The sequence below is a fragment of the Mytilus californianus genome, unplaced genomic scaffold, assembly GCF_021869535.1.
Source record: "Mytilus californianus isolate M0D057914Y unplaced genomic scaffold, xbMytCali1.0.p SCAF_2, whole genome shotgun sequence".
Taxonomy (NCBI): domain Eukaryota; kingdom Metazoa; phylum Mollusca; class Bivalvia; order Mytilida; family Mytilidae; genus Mytilus; species Mytilus californianus.
The window spans coordinates 9,630,411-9,642,826 of record NW_026262668.1 but is presented as its reverse complement, the minus strand read 5'-3'; the positions used below and the strand labels follow the sequence as shown (position 1 = coordinate 9,642,826).

The 12,416-nt window shown below is 32.5% G+C and overlaps 1 protein-coding gene and 1 long non-coding RNA gene across 3 annotated transcripts in view; both read right to left on the bottom strand.

Annotated features, from left to right (window-relative positions):
* Window positions 1-12,416, bottom strand: part of LOC127727903 (uncharacterized) — a 244,332-nt gene that overhangs the window by 149,179 nt on the left and 82,737 nt on the right. The window lies entirely within an intron of this gene.
* Window positions 1-12,416, bottom strand: part of LOC127727849 (molybdenum cofactor sulfurase-like) — a 57,299-nt gene that overhangs the window by 40,015 nt on the left and 4,868 nt on the right. The window contains exons 2-4 of the mRNA XM_052234964.1: window positions 9,976-10,132; window positions 8,564-9,168; window positions 2,163-2,286 (exon numbers count right to left, since the gene is read on the bottom strand). Of these exons, the coding sequence (XP_052090924.1) occupies window positions 2,163-2,286; window positions 8,564-9,168; window positions 9,976-10,132 (886 nt within the window). The remainder of the gene's footprint in view (window positions 1-2,162; window positions 2,287-8,563; window positions 9,169-9,975; window positions 10,133-12,416) is intronic.

Below are 12,416 nucleotides of genomic sequence, written 5' to 3'. Positions count from 1 at the left end.
GTCAAACTATATGTTGCATGCAAATGGACCCAAATGAGGTCAAATAATTGTGTTGCAAGATGAGTAATAAATCTGTTATGTTTTTTGAGCGTTTTTTATAAATCAAACAAAACTATCTGCTAATAGCAAATAATTTTCACTTTTATAAAATGCATTTAAAAAAATTTATTCTGGGTACTTTATTTTTTTTATTAAATCATAGCTAGTTTTTCATGAATATAAAATTTGACAAGGGTCACTTCTGCACACTGACCATTACTGTTCATTTATACACTAAAGTTTTATCCAGATATATCAACAAAGTTATATTTTTTTTTATGAATTTTAACTCTGGACAATAGCATAAGGGTATTTAGGATAGGTAAATGAAAAAACACAAAGTAAAACATGTAAGGGGACAAAAATTAACGAAATATATAGGCTGACTATGCAGTATGGGTTTTGCTCATTGTTGAAGACTGTACAGTGACCTACAGGTGTTTAACTTCTATGTCATTGGTCTCTGGTACAGAATTGTCTCATTGGCTTTTATACCAGATCTTCTTATTTTTAAAATTAAACTATTTGTACACCTACACGTTACAACCCATATGAAAGAAGATGACCATGTATACTTAATTGTCTCAGTTATCATTATTTCCAAAATAAAGTAACAAATCTCTGGAAAATCCAATTCTACAGCTTTATGTCATCTGTCATTTCTAACTAACAAAATGAATGGGAATCTAACATTAATTTGTTTACAGGCCTGGGTTTCTATGTATTCAATATCACGGCAACTGATTGGAAAACGACATGAGACTAAAAAACATTTTATCAACGATGTCTTGCTGATTCTAATCTCGATCGGTACCTCTATTATTGTTTCGTTATGGCTACATTTCTTTCAATTTATATTGTGCTTCTAACAATAATGAAATTTCTAAAAATATAATATGATATTCCCAATGTGATTGACATACAGTTATCGATGATAACAGATTAATTATCTCCCTTTACAAAGCTTTGGAAGGCGATCTGTTTTAGAATGTAAAAGCCATCACTCATTAATGTCTTCAAATTAAACCATAGATGCAGTTTTCATCAAAGACATATTATATCCCGTGAAGAAGGAATGTAATCGTAACAGGAGGAAACAGCATCATATTCTATGTGACAAACAACTCCAATTATCTGGTTCAACAGTTTTGTTTGTGCATTTTGAAAAATCAATAATTAATTGTTAACTTATTTTTCTGTGGAAATTGCCAATTAAGCTGTAAAAAAGGTTATCTAAAACAGACAAACACCTGAGATTGTTGAGTTTGATGGAACAGATGACTTAATAGCAACTTTTCTAACCTGATAAACAAATGAAATATTTTTATGAAATATGTTGACCTGCACATTTGGATGATGTAATTTTCAAACAAAAAATCTAACTTAATAATGACATTTTTAGATTCCACAATGAGTATAATTTGTAAGAAGAAGAATGTGGTATTCTGTAATGTCAAATTAAGTGGGGGTTTTTTGTGGTATGATTTTATTGTGTATTGTCATCAGTATCTTTTGTTCTTCAATTGATCCTTATAAGTGAAATGAAATGAAACTCAAATTTAATCTACTACTTCTAATTACACAACTATGTACTAGAAGTTTAAGTTCAATATCAGATATGTTGGCTGATAAAAACTTAATTTCATGATTTGTTTTATTTCTAAGGGCTATAAATAGGTCTGAAGTTGATCAGCAGAACAAAACTCACAGCTTGTATGTCACTATAGATTGTTACATAACTGTTAATAAGAAACCAGATTAATATTTTACAGGTACAGCTGTAAATACAAACCATTTTTTCTATTTTATGTTCTATTTATAGTAACGATATCCATGTTGCTTTATGAGAAAAAAATCACAAGCTTTAACTTCATAGGATTTTTTCAGGTGAAGTCAACATTAATGGTTAAGGTGGATTCTGGTTTCAGTTTTTTTTTATATATATTTCATGATGGACAATCAAGTCATCATGTGATGAGCAAAATCTCCAAAACATTACATGTTATATAAATGGTATAACGTTAACCTTCATTGGGAAGATTAGTCAGTTGTCAGATAAACTTCCTGTTCATATGGAAACTTGCAGTAGGGATAACTTTAAAGGTGAACCACATGTAACTTACCTTTCAGATAAACTGGAACAATTGATATGGGTACATTCAGTAGGGGAGCTAACTCCAACCGTACCACCACCAAAGTATGCTTTCTTGAGAACTTCTGCAGACTCATTTTTCACAAGTAAAGCTCCTGAATAATCAAAAAAAAAAAATGAAATAAAAAAAAAAAATAATTGGAAAGCGAGAATAGATTTGGGCATAAAAGCCCTCAATTCAATGCAATTTTTCAAATAATTTTAATTTCCAAGGGTTATAACTTCTGTAAAAATAGTAGGTGATCTAGTCTGATTTTGACAAATACAAATTTCATAAAAATCTGAATGAATCCCACCACATTATCATTGCTCATTTTTGAAGGCCTACAGTGCCCTTAAATTTCCAAAGATCAATGTCATTTGGTCTCAGGTGGCTAGGTCTCATTGGCAATAATACCACATCTCCTTTTTTATATTGTAAGATCAATTTCAATGCAATTTTTCAAAAATATTTACATTTGAAAGGTAATTACTCCCATAAAAAAAATTGATCAGCCCTAAATTTTGAACTCTTTCCAAAAATTGCTTAAATAAACCATGTTTAGAAATTTCAAAAAAATTGTACATAAATGTAGCTTAAGAGCAGTCCCAATGCAATTTTCCATATAATTTACATTTCCAAGGGGCACAACTCCTCCAAAAAAGTGGATTGGACTAATTTTCCAACTAGTCAGAGACATTACTGAAATAAAACTTTGATATAAATGTCATAGAGAGCAGACAAAAAATGTTGGGCCCTCAGAAGACAGAACATAGGTCTAGATAGGTACACAGATGAATGGACCCACAGATGTCTCAAAGTTCTATGTTCCCTGCTCCATGCTGTGAACAATATGTTGCATAGATGAATAATTTCTGAATAAATTAGGTTATAAATTTGTGACTAAACTGCTTTATCAGTGGTATTAATTACACTCTAGCAGCTACTCACAATCTAGCCATCCAAAGAAACAATAACTTAAATTATCTTGAAAGTGTACTACCAAGATAGCTATTTTTTTGGACAGTACAATAGCTGAACTCAGGCTATCTTAAGCCAATCAGTTTAATCAATTCATTCTCTTTGAATGTTTTCCTTGGCCTGTTGGTTGTTGCTGGTTTTTGCATTTTGCTGTAATGTCTCTAATTTTGACTACTAATCCCCATTTATAGTATACTGTGGATTCATTATTATTCATGGGATACCAATTTTCATGGATATCATGAGTAAAGGTGAACCACGAATTTAAATGTTCAACCAAGTACTCATTTTCTATAGGTTTGTTTGTAAACTTTGGCATAACCATGAAATCAAATATCCATGAAAATACAATTTTCCCTCAATCCATGAAAACTGGTACCCACAAAAATAATTACGAATCCACATTATAAAATATTTGCACATACTGTGGATTCAGCACTTTTTGTGGAAAACTAATTTGTATGGATTTCATAGGTAAAGTGTTAAGGGAAGTACAAATATCCTATAGGCTTGTATGCAAAAATTTGTCAAAACCAGAACAAGAGTGCACACGCTGAAATGTCTCGCCTTCTTTACTAACCATTGATTTTATGTTGATAGTCCTAAATACAAAGCTTTACTACAAGTAACACATAAACTTAACATGAACCAAGAAAATGAGGTCAAGGTCAGACAAACCAAACTAGAAATACATGTACACCTTACAATCGTTCAATAAACCAAACATAGTTGACCTATTGCTTATTGTTTCTAAGAAACAGTCTTAAACAAGAAAACTTAACATTGACCAATGAACCATGAAAATGAGGTCAAGGTCAGATGAACCATGCCAGACAGACATGTACACCTTACAATCAATCTATGCATTAAATATAGTTGACCTATTGCTTATAGTATCTAAGAAACAAACTTAACCATGAAAACTTAACATTGACCAATGAACCATGAAAATGAGGTCAAGGTCAGATGATACCTGCCAGACAGACATATACACCCTACAATCCTTCCATACATCAAATATAGTTGATCTATTGCTTATAGTTGAAGAAAAACAGACCAAAACACAAAAACTTAACACTGAGAAATGAACCGTGAAAATGAGATCAAGGTCAAATAAAACCTGTGAGACTGACATGTACATCATAAAATATTTCCATACACCATTCATAGTTGACCTATTGCATATAGTATTAGAAAAAAAGACCAAAACTCAAAAATCTAACTTTGACCACTGAACCATGAAAAAGAGGTCAAGGTCAGATGACACCTACCAGTTGGACATGTACACCTTACAATCATTCCATATACCAAATATAGTAGACCTACTGCTTATAGTATCTGATATATGGACTTGACCACGAAAACTTAACCTTGTTCACTGATCCATGAAATGAGGTCGAGGGCAAATGAAAATTGTCTGACGGGCATGAGGACCTTGCAAGGAACGCACATACTAAATATAGTTATCCTATTACTTATAATAAGAAAGAAATTAACATTACAAAAAATGTTGACTTTTTTTTCAAGTAGTCACTGAACCATGAAAATGAGGTCAAGGACAATGGACATATGACAGACGGAAACTTAGTAACATAAGGCATCTATATACAAAGTATGAAGCATCCAGGTCTTCTAGCTTCTAAAATATAAAGCTTTTAAGAAGTTAGCTAACGCCGCTGCCGCCGGATCACTATCCCTATGTCGAGCTTTCTGCGACAAAAGTCGCAGGCTCGACAAAAATCAAGTACTAGTTTCCAGGAAAATACAATTTGTCCTCAATCCAGGAGTATTGGCATCAACAGACCTAATCTGTTCATATATAAATACCCCTTTACCTGTTCATCTAACACATCATCATCAGAAACATCTAACACGTCATCATCAGAAACTTGTATTGATAGTAGAAATAATAATTACATAAATCAAATCTTTCATCTAAGATATCTCGGTAGGATATCAATGATACATGATCAGTGAAGGAAATCAATGGAAGAACAAATCTACGTGTATATCATATATTGCACTACTACAGAAATACAGGACATTATGTATTACTGGGAGATACATCCATTATTTCTAAACTTTGTTCTCTTTAATTTACCAGTCTGCATCAACTATTGACAAATGTTTAGTTTATTTATTACAGCTTATATTTATAAGATAGCTGTTCTGGCATTATGTAAACAACCATAAATAGACAGATTGTAATACATAGAAAATAATACTGTATCAACCCGAGACCAAAGGGATGATGGCTGATATGGATTGAGGTTTTGTCCCTTATTCCCTAAAGGGTATCAAAGTCAAATCCCTCCCCCTCAAAAAAAAAAGTAAATATTAAAAAAAATTCAAAAATGAAATATAAGGGGTGAATGTGAAGCTGGAAAATAAAGTTTTATCTAATGACTGTAAATGGACAGAATGCAAACACAATTGAAACAAACAAAAGTTGGCATGTCAGATGCTCTTCAAATGTCACACTGGTAGTAAAGTTAAAATAATTAAAGGCCTTTAAGATCCTAGCTCATAGCAAATTAATGTTATAATCTGGTAATTCAATAATCAATTTCACAATTTAGAAGCAACTCAAATAAAAGACCTCTGAAATGATACAAATTTATTAGATGGGAGTTTATAGCAAACTAACATTATTACCTGGTAAAGGAGATAACTGGAACTATAATTGTGGCATAGGTGGAAATCAGCTTTGACCTATATTTCATATTGGGAAATTATTTTGCAAAGTAAGGAGGTTGTACTTAGAAGCTAGCTCAAGTTACAATTCTGGGGTGTAACTTCTTGGTGATAACTGTGGCGACAGTAAAACAATTGGAATAAATGTAATTACATGGTAGGTAGTAATGCTGCAGCCAAGATATTAGTTCTTATACTTTATAATCCTAAACCAGTTTGATCATTTTGGGACAATTCGAGGAACATTATTCTGAAATGGTTACATCAGCAAAATAGAAATTTAATATAAACTGCATTCATGCTCTATTGCTAAATGTCCTATTGCAGAGTGAGCATTAATTATCATATAGAAAATTGAAGGTATCACTTTTGAAGGGCTATTGTTACAACAGTGAAAATTTGATTTGACCTGCATTTCTTGGTAGGTCATAATGATGCAAAGCTATAAGGCTTAATTCTGAAGCAAATTAAAGTTATCTTACAGGAACTATTTGTTTCAGAAGTACAGGCCTACATAGGCACAACTATCTGCTCCCCAAATTTGATTAACAAGTATAAAACCACTAAGTGATATGAATAGCAAACAAAAAAAACACATATTGAACACTATGTTCTGATAGGACTGAAGAAAAACACAATGTTAAGAAGGTGTATATGGTTACTGTATATGTGTTTCAAAGATATAAGGCTTACGCCCAAAAGACCGGTGGTTTCTACGACATTAAACACTGTGTTTTAGTTGTACTTCTCCAGCATTTATCATTTTATTGAATGAATGAATATGAAACTATTTCTGACAAATAAGTATGTAAGAAGTGAAAAAACCCAAATAACTAAATAAACATCTTTAATGGGCTTTCCATTTTGAATTTTCCTTGGAGTTCAGTATTTATGTTATTTTACATTTTACCATCTCTATCTGTACCTTTTACAAGCATGTTGTAGAAACCAAACACACATATTTTAGTTTGTTTCGCCTAATGAAAATGAAAAAAATAATAATAGAATAAAAACATGAAGTTTTTTGGAAGGCTGTTAGAAATAAGCAGCAGATTCCTTCAATCAAACATTTTTTGTGTATTATATCAAACTAATATTACATAATATAATATACCTTAACGACCCGTCAATCATACCTACACATACCTAGGAGTGTTTCTGACTAGTACATCTCACTAACAAATTAACAACATCCATACCATGATAGAGAGAACAAAATAGACAAACTAAAATATTTAAAGTTTTACTAAGCAATAAAAATGTCAAACATGATTTGATCTTTTAAGTTTAAAACTTTAATGTAAAAAAGGAACCAGCAAGGGCTGATTAATTTTCATTCTCCATACATTGGATTAGCATTTGCCAAGGAGACAGATCTATACAAAAAGCAATTGCAAAGGAGACAGATCTATACAAAAAGCAATTGCCAAGGAGACAGATCTATACAAAAAGCAATTGCCAAGGAGACAGATCTATACTAAAAGCAATTGCAAAGGAGACAGATCTATACAATAAGCAATTGCAAAGGAGACAGATCTATACAAAAAGCAATTGCCAAGGAGACAGATCTATACAAAAAGTAATTGCCAAGGAGTCAGATCTATACAAAAAGCAATTGCCAAGGAGACAGATCTATACAAAAAGCAATTGCAAAGGAGACAGATCTTTACAAAAAGCAATTGCCAAGGAGACAGATCTATACAAAAAGAAATTGCCAAGGAGTCAGATCTATACAAAAAGCAATTGCCAAGGAGACAGATCTATACAAAAAGCAATTGCCAAGGAGACAGATCTATACAAAAAGCAATTGCCAAGGAGACAGATCTATACAAAAAGCAATTGCCAAGGAGACAGATCTATACTAAAAGCAATTGCAAAGGAGACAGATCTATACAATAAGCAATTGCAAAGGAGACAGATCTATACAAAAAGCAATTGCCAAGGAGACAGATCTATACAAAAAGTAATTGCCAAGGAGTCAGATCTATACAAAAAGCAATTGCCAAGGAGACAGATCTATACAAAAAGCAATTGCAAAGGAGACAGATCTTTACAAAAAGCAATTGCCAAGGAGACAGATCTATACAAAAAGAAATTGCCAAGGAGTCAGATCTATACAAAAAGCAATTGCCAAGGAGACAGATCTATACAAAAAGCAATTGCCAAGGAGACAGATCTATACAAAAAGCAATTGCCAAGGAGACAGATCTATACAAAAAGCAATTGCCAAGGAAACAGATCAGAAAGGGGGACAGAGTAAACAAAATCCTAGTTAATGCATACTCTATAATTCTGAAGTTGTGTGAGCCCTGATACTTATAACAAAAACCATTCAATCTTCCAAAAGACCTAAATGCAAAAGTTACCTTCTAAACAGCTGTTTAATGTAAACAATGCACATAAGATAAAAATTCAATATACAACCTGTATTGCATTGATCATGTATATTTAAAATAACTGTTTATATTCACGTCATTTGAACACTGGAGGATAGTTGTCTCATTGGCAATCATACCACATCTCCTAAATTGTGTTTAAGATACTTCTTAGACCTACATTTATATATATAACTGCAATCATTGGCAGTATTACACCTGTGGTTTGAGTGCCTACATATGAGGGTACTTCTTGATAAGGCTAAGACTCAAAACAATATGATCTTTTTATAATAAGAGTTATGTCCCTTGGTTTATTTTATATTCTGGAAGCAAACTCACCTATTCCTGTTGGAAATCCAAACATTTTGTAGAATGAAAGTGTGACAAAATCAGGTTTGTTTAGGCTTAGATCAAGGTGACTTGTACTGACATAAGAAGCTGCATCCAGTACAACAAACCATTTCCATGGAAACAACCTCTGAAATGGCATTTGACCTTGATGTATTTTGTCGATCCATTTCATTGGATATTTACGTCCACAATAATTAGACTGGGCTGGATACACAAACAATGAGTTTCCTTCTTTACTTTTCCCTTTTTTAACTTGATGTATCTTGAAATTTTCATCTGTAGTTTCTTCAACACATAAATTGTCCTCTGCATTTACGATTTCTCTCATCCCCTGTACAGAAGTGTGGTTATCTAATAAATAGGCAAAACATCCTGATTTGACCTTGAACTCATGATTTCCTGGGTCATCATCGACTACTACATCAACTTTCTCTTTGTCACATTTTTCTATTCCACTTCTTTCTTTTGTGCTATGGTAACTGTTTTCTGTGTAAAAGTCAAAGGACTCTGCTACAAGCTTGAGTGCACCAGTGCACCCAGATGTAAATATCACTGTATAATCCTCACTTGTTGTATTAAACAGCTGCAAAACGCTAAACATAAATGAATAAATGTTTTAGGATAAGAATAATATCTAAATCTTTGAGATATTTGTGCATTTCTTTCTAACACAAACAATACAAAAGGTTCAGCATGCACACGTTTACATCATTTGTTTCTAACATACGTTTGCATAACTTTAACAAAACTATGCACTCGCTAAAAATGTGCATGTATTTTTGACAGTTCAAACAGGATCAGTAAACACTGATTAAACGATGCTTTTTTTTTACTTTTGTAATGTTCAGCAAACAATAACAAACAGCACACAAAATTTACAAAACTTTGGTTAGAAAGAAATGCACTCCAAATTTCAGATCTGATTCATTGTTAATGTTAACCACTGCTCAACATCTCAAAATGGTGAACAAAATTGTTATTTTAATGAAATGTTCTAAGTGAAAGAGATGAAATTATGTAAATAAAATTGCAGCTTATCAATGGCTACTTATTACACAACTACAAACTGAAAAAAAGCAAAATTTAAAAGGAAGCAAGAAATATTGCATGTTTTACCCTGTGTTCTATTTTTGGTAGCAATGGTGGCCATATTGGTTGATTGACAGAAACATTACAGATCAGGATAAATCTTACACTAAACACCCTATAGACTATTTTGATTAAAGCAGGGGATAGCAACAGCTCACACTGTCAGTTGTAAATCAGCGTATGTACTTAAAACTACTGAGTGGTTTAAGTCTGACTTGAATGTCAACAAAGTACTTGCTTACAAACAATATTTTTTACAGTCTGAAAGCCAATTATTAATATTGTTTTTATAACAAATAATTTTCTTGTACCTGTATCTAATTTGATCAATGGCATCAGTTGTTAACCGACTACTTTGGCTACGACTGTGTGGATTCCCATACAGGTTACTTAGCAATTCTTTATGATGAGCCTCAATCTGAGTTTTACTGTACAATGTTGTACCGGCATGGTCAACGTACACAGAATCTGAAACAGTTAAGAATTTTAAATACTGTGAATCATCTATTTTCGTGGAAACCAATTTTCGTGGATTGAAAAAAAATACTCTTGTTGATATTTCTTGGTTTGGCCAAGTCTCCATACAGCTTATAGAAAATGTATGCTTTGTTGGACATTTAGATTCATGATTAACCTATACCCACAAATATTGGTATTCCCACGAACAATAATGAATTCACAGTATTTGAAAACGAATATTCAAATAGAAATGGAAAATATGAAGCTTTACATACATGTATAAGTACTAGCATACACTTGAATAACTGTTTTTTTTTTAATAATTCTGCAATAATATGCCATTATTTTGGTGCATACTTGTAAGAATTTTGACTAATGCAGGTGAAAACTCTATTTTTTAAACTTTAAGCTGAATATATATATATATAAGAGTCCTTCCTATTTATGACCTAGAATATCATTAGTACAATAATATAAAAATCAACAGTATACAACTCACTATATTCCCTGCTATACCAATTACAATAGTAGAATTTTGTGTTGAAAGTATTTCAGATAAAGTTTTATAATAGGTATCACATAAACTCAATATCATCCAAATTCAGGGTCTGATGAACTTTGCCACATGGACATGTTCACCTTACAATCATTCCAATCACCAATAGCTGACATATTGTTTATAGTGTCTTAGATATGTACCCCTAAGATGAACTCTGCCACATGGACATGTTCACATTACAATCATTCCATTCATCAATAGCTGACATATTGTTTATAGTATCTTAGAAATGGACGTAACCACAAAGACTTCGATTACTGATCCACGAAAATGAGGTCAAGGACAGATGAACCCTTACAGATGGACATGTACCCCTAACATGCCTAAGGTAAAATAAAAATATATTTGTGGTTCTAGTAACATCCTGAAACTAGAGACTCTCAAGAGCCTGTGTCATTCACCTGACTCTACTTTGGTTTTAGAAATCATGTAAAGATAGATAATAAATTGCTTCGCTGAGCGCAGCTGGATATGACCACAGATGTCCAACCCTGAAAAGTTGGGGCCAAAATGGACACAATATTCACGCTTGATACAGGTATGAATTTGGATTGTAATTAAATTTTTGACACATAATAGGTTTCTGACACAGAATAACTGTAGTCAAATAACTTCAAATTGGTTATATGATTTGAATCTATATTTAATTTTTTGCTTTTGTGCAATACACTATACGAATTTACCCCCCCCCCCCCAAAAAAAAAATTTTACCCTGTTTTTTTGCGTTTGTGCAATACATTATGCTGTTCACTATGCTGTTGAATATTAATCCCCAAAAAAAAAATATTTGAAAAAATTTTCTTTATAATTTCTGAAATCTGAAATGAGAAAAATTGTCCCCCTCCAATTTTTTTCATCTCCCCCCCCCTTTCCCTTATTCAAAAAAATAATTCCTTCCCTCAAGTTATGGTCAGTTTCTCAGACAATCATCATTTCTTAATACATAATTTACAAGCAGTGTAAGGGAGGTAATCAAACATTGTTATTTAAATTGATTTGGATTTTGATTACCTCCCTTACACTGCTTTTAAATTGTCTCAATTGTCCTTTAACCAGAAAAACCCTTGTTTTTCCCCTTTTTTTGCCCCTAATTCCTAAATGGTTTGAGCCATAACCCCCTAAAGTCAATCCTAACCATCCTTTTGTAGTATGGAAACTTGTGGTATAATTTCAGAGAGATTCATACACTTTAACACAAGTTATTGTCTGGAAACTACAAAAATGCTTATTTGGGCCCGTAATTCCTAAATAGTTGGGACCATAACCCACATAATCAATCCCAACCTTCCTTTAGTTGTTATAAACCTTTTGTTAAAATTTTATTGATTTCTATTTATTTATACTAAAGTTATTATCCGGAAACCATCTGTATTCTTCTTCTTCTGACAACAACGACAACGTGATACCAATATACGACCAAAATTTTTTTTATTTTTGCGGTCGTATAAAAATCATAACAGATACAAAAAAAAAGATTGAGGCCAAATTTGGTTTAATATTGATCCCGTTATTTAATAAAATATCCTGGTGGCCATCTTGAACAGTAAATCGGCAACAAAGTAGCATTACTTGGTCAGCACCTCATATAAGGAACATTCATGCCATTCAGTGGTTCTCTAAAAGAAGACATTTGTATGAATTTCCCACAAGGTCCTATGTTAAACTAAGTTCCCCGCTGGCGGCCATCTTGGATGATGGATCGGCTGCAAAGTAACAACACTTGGTCAACACCTC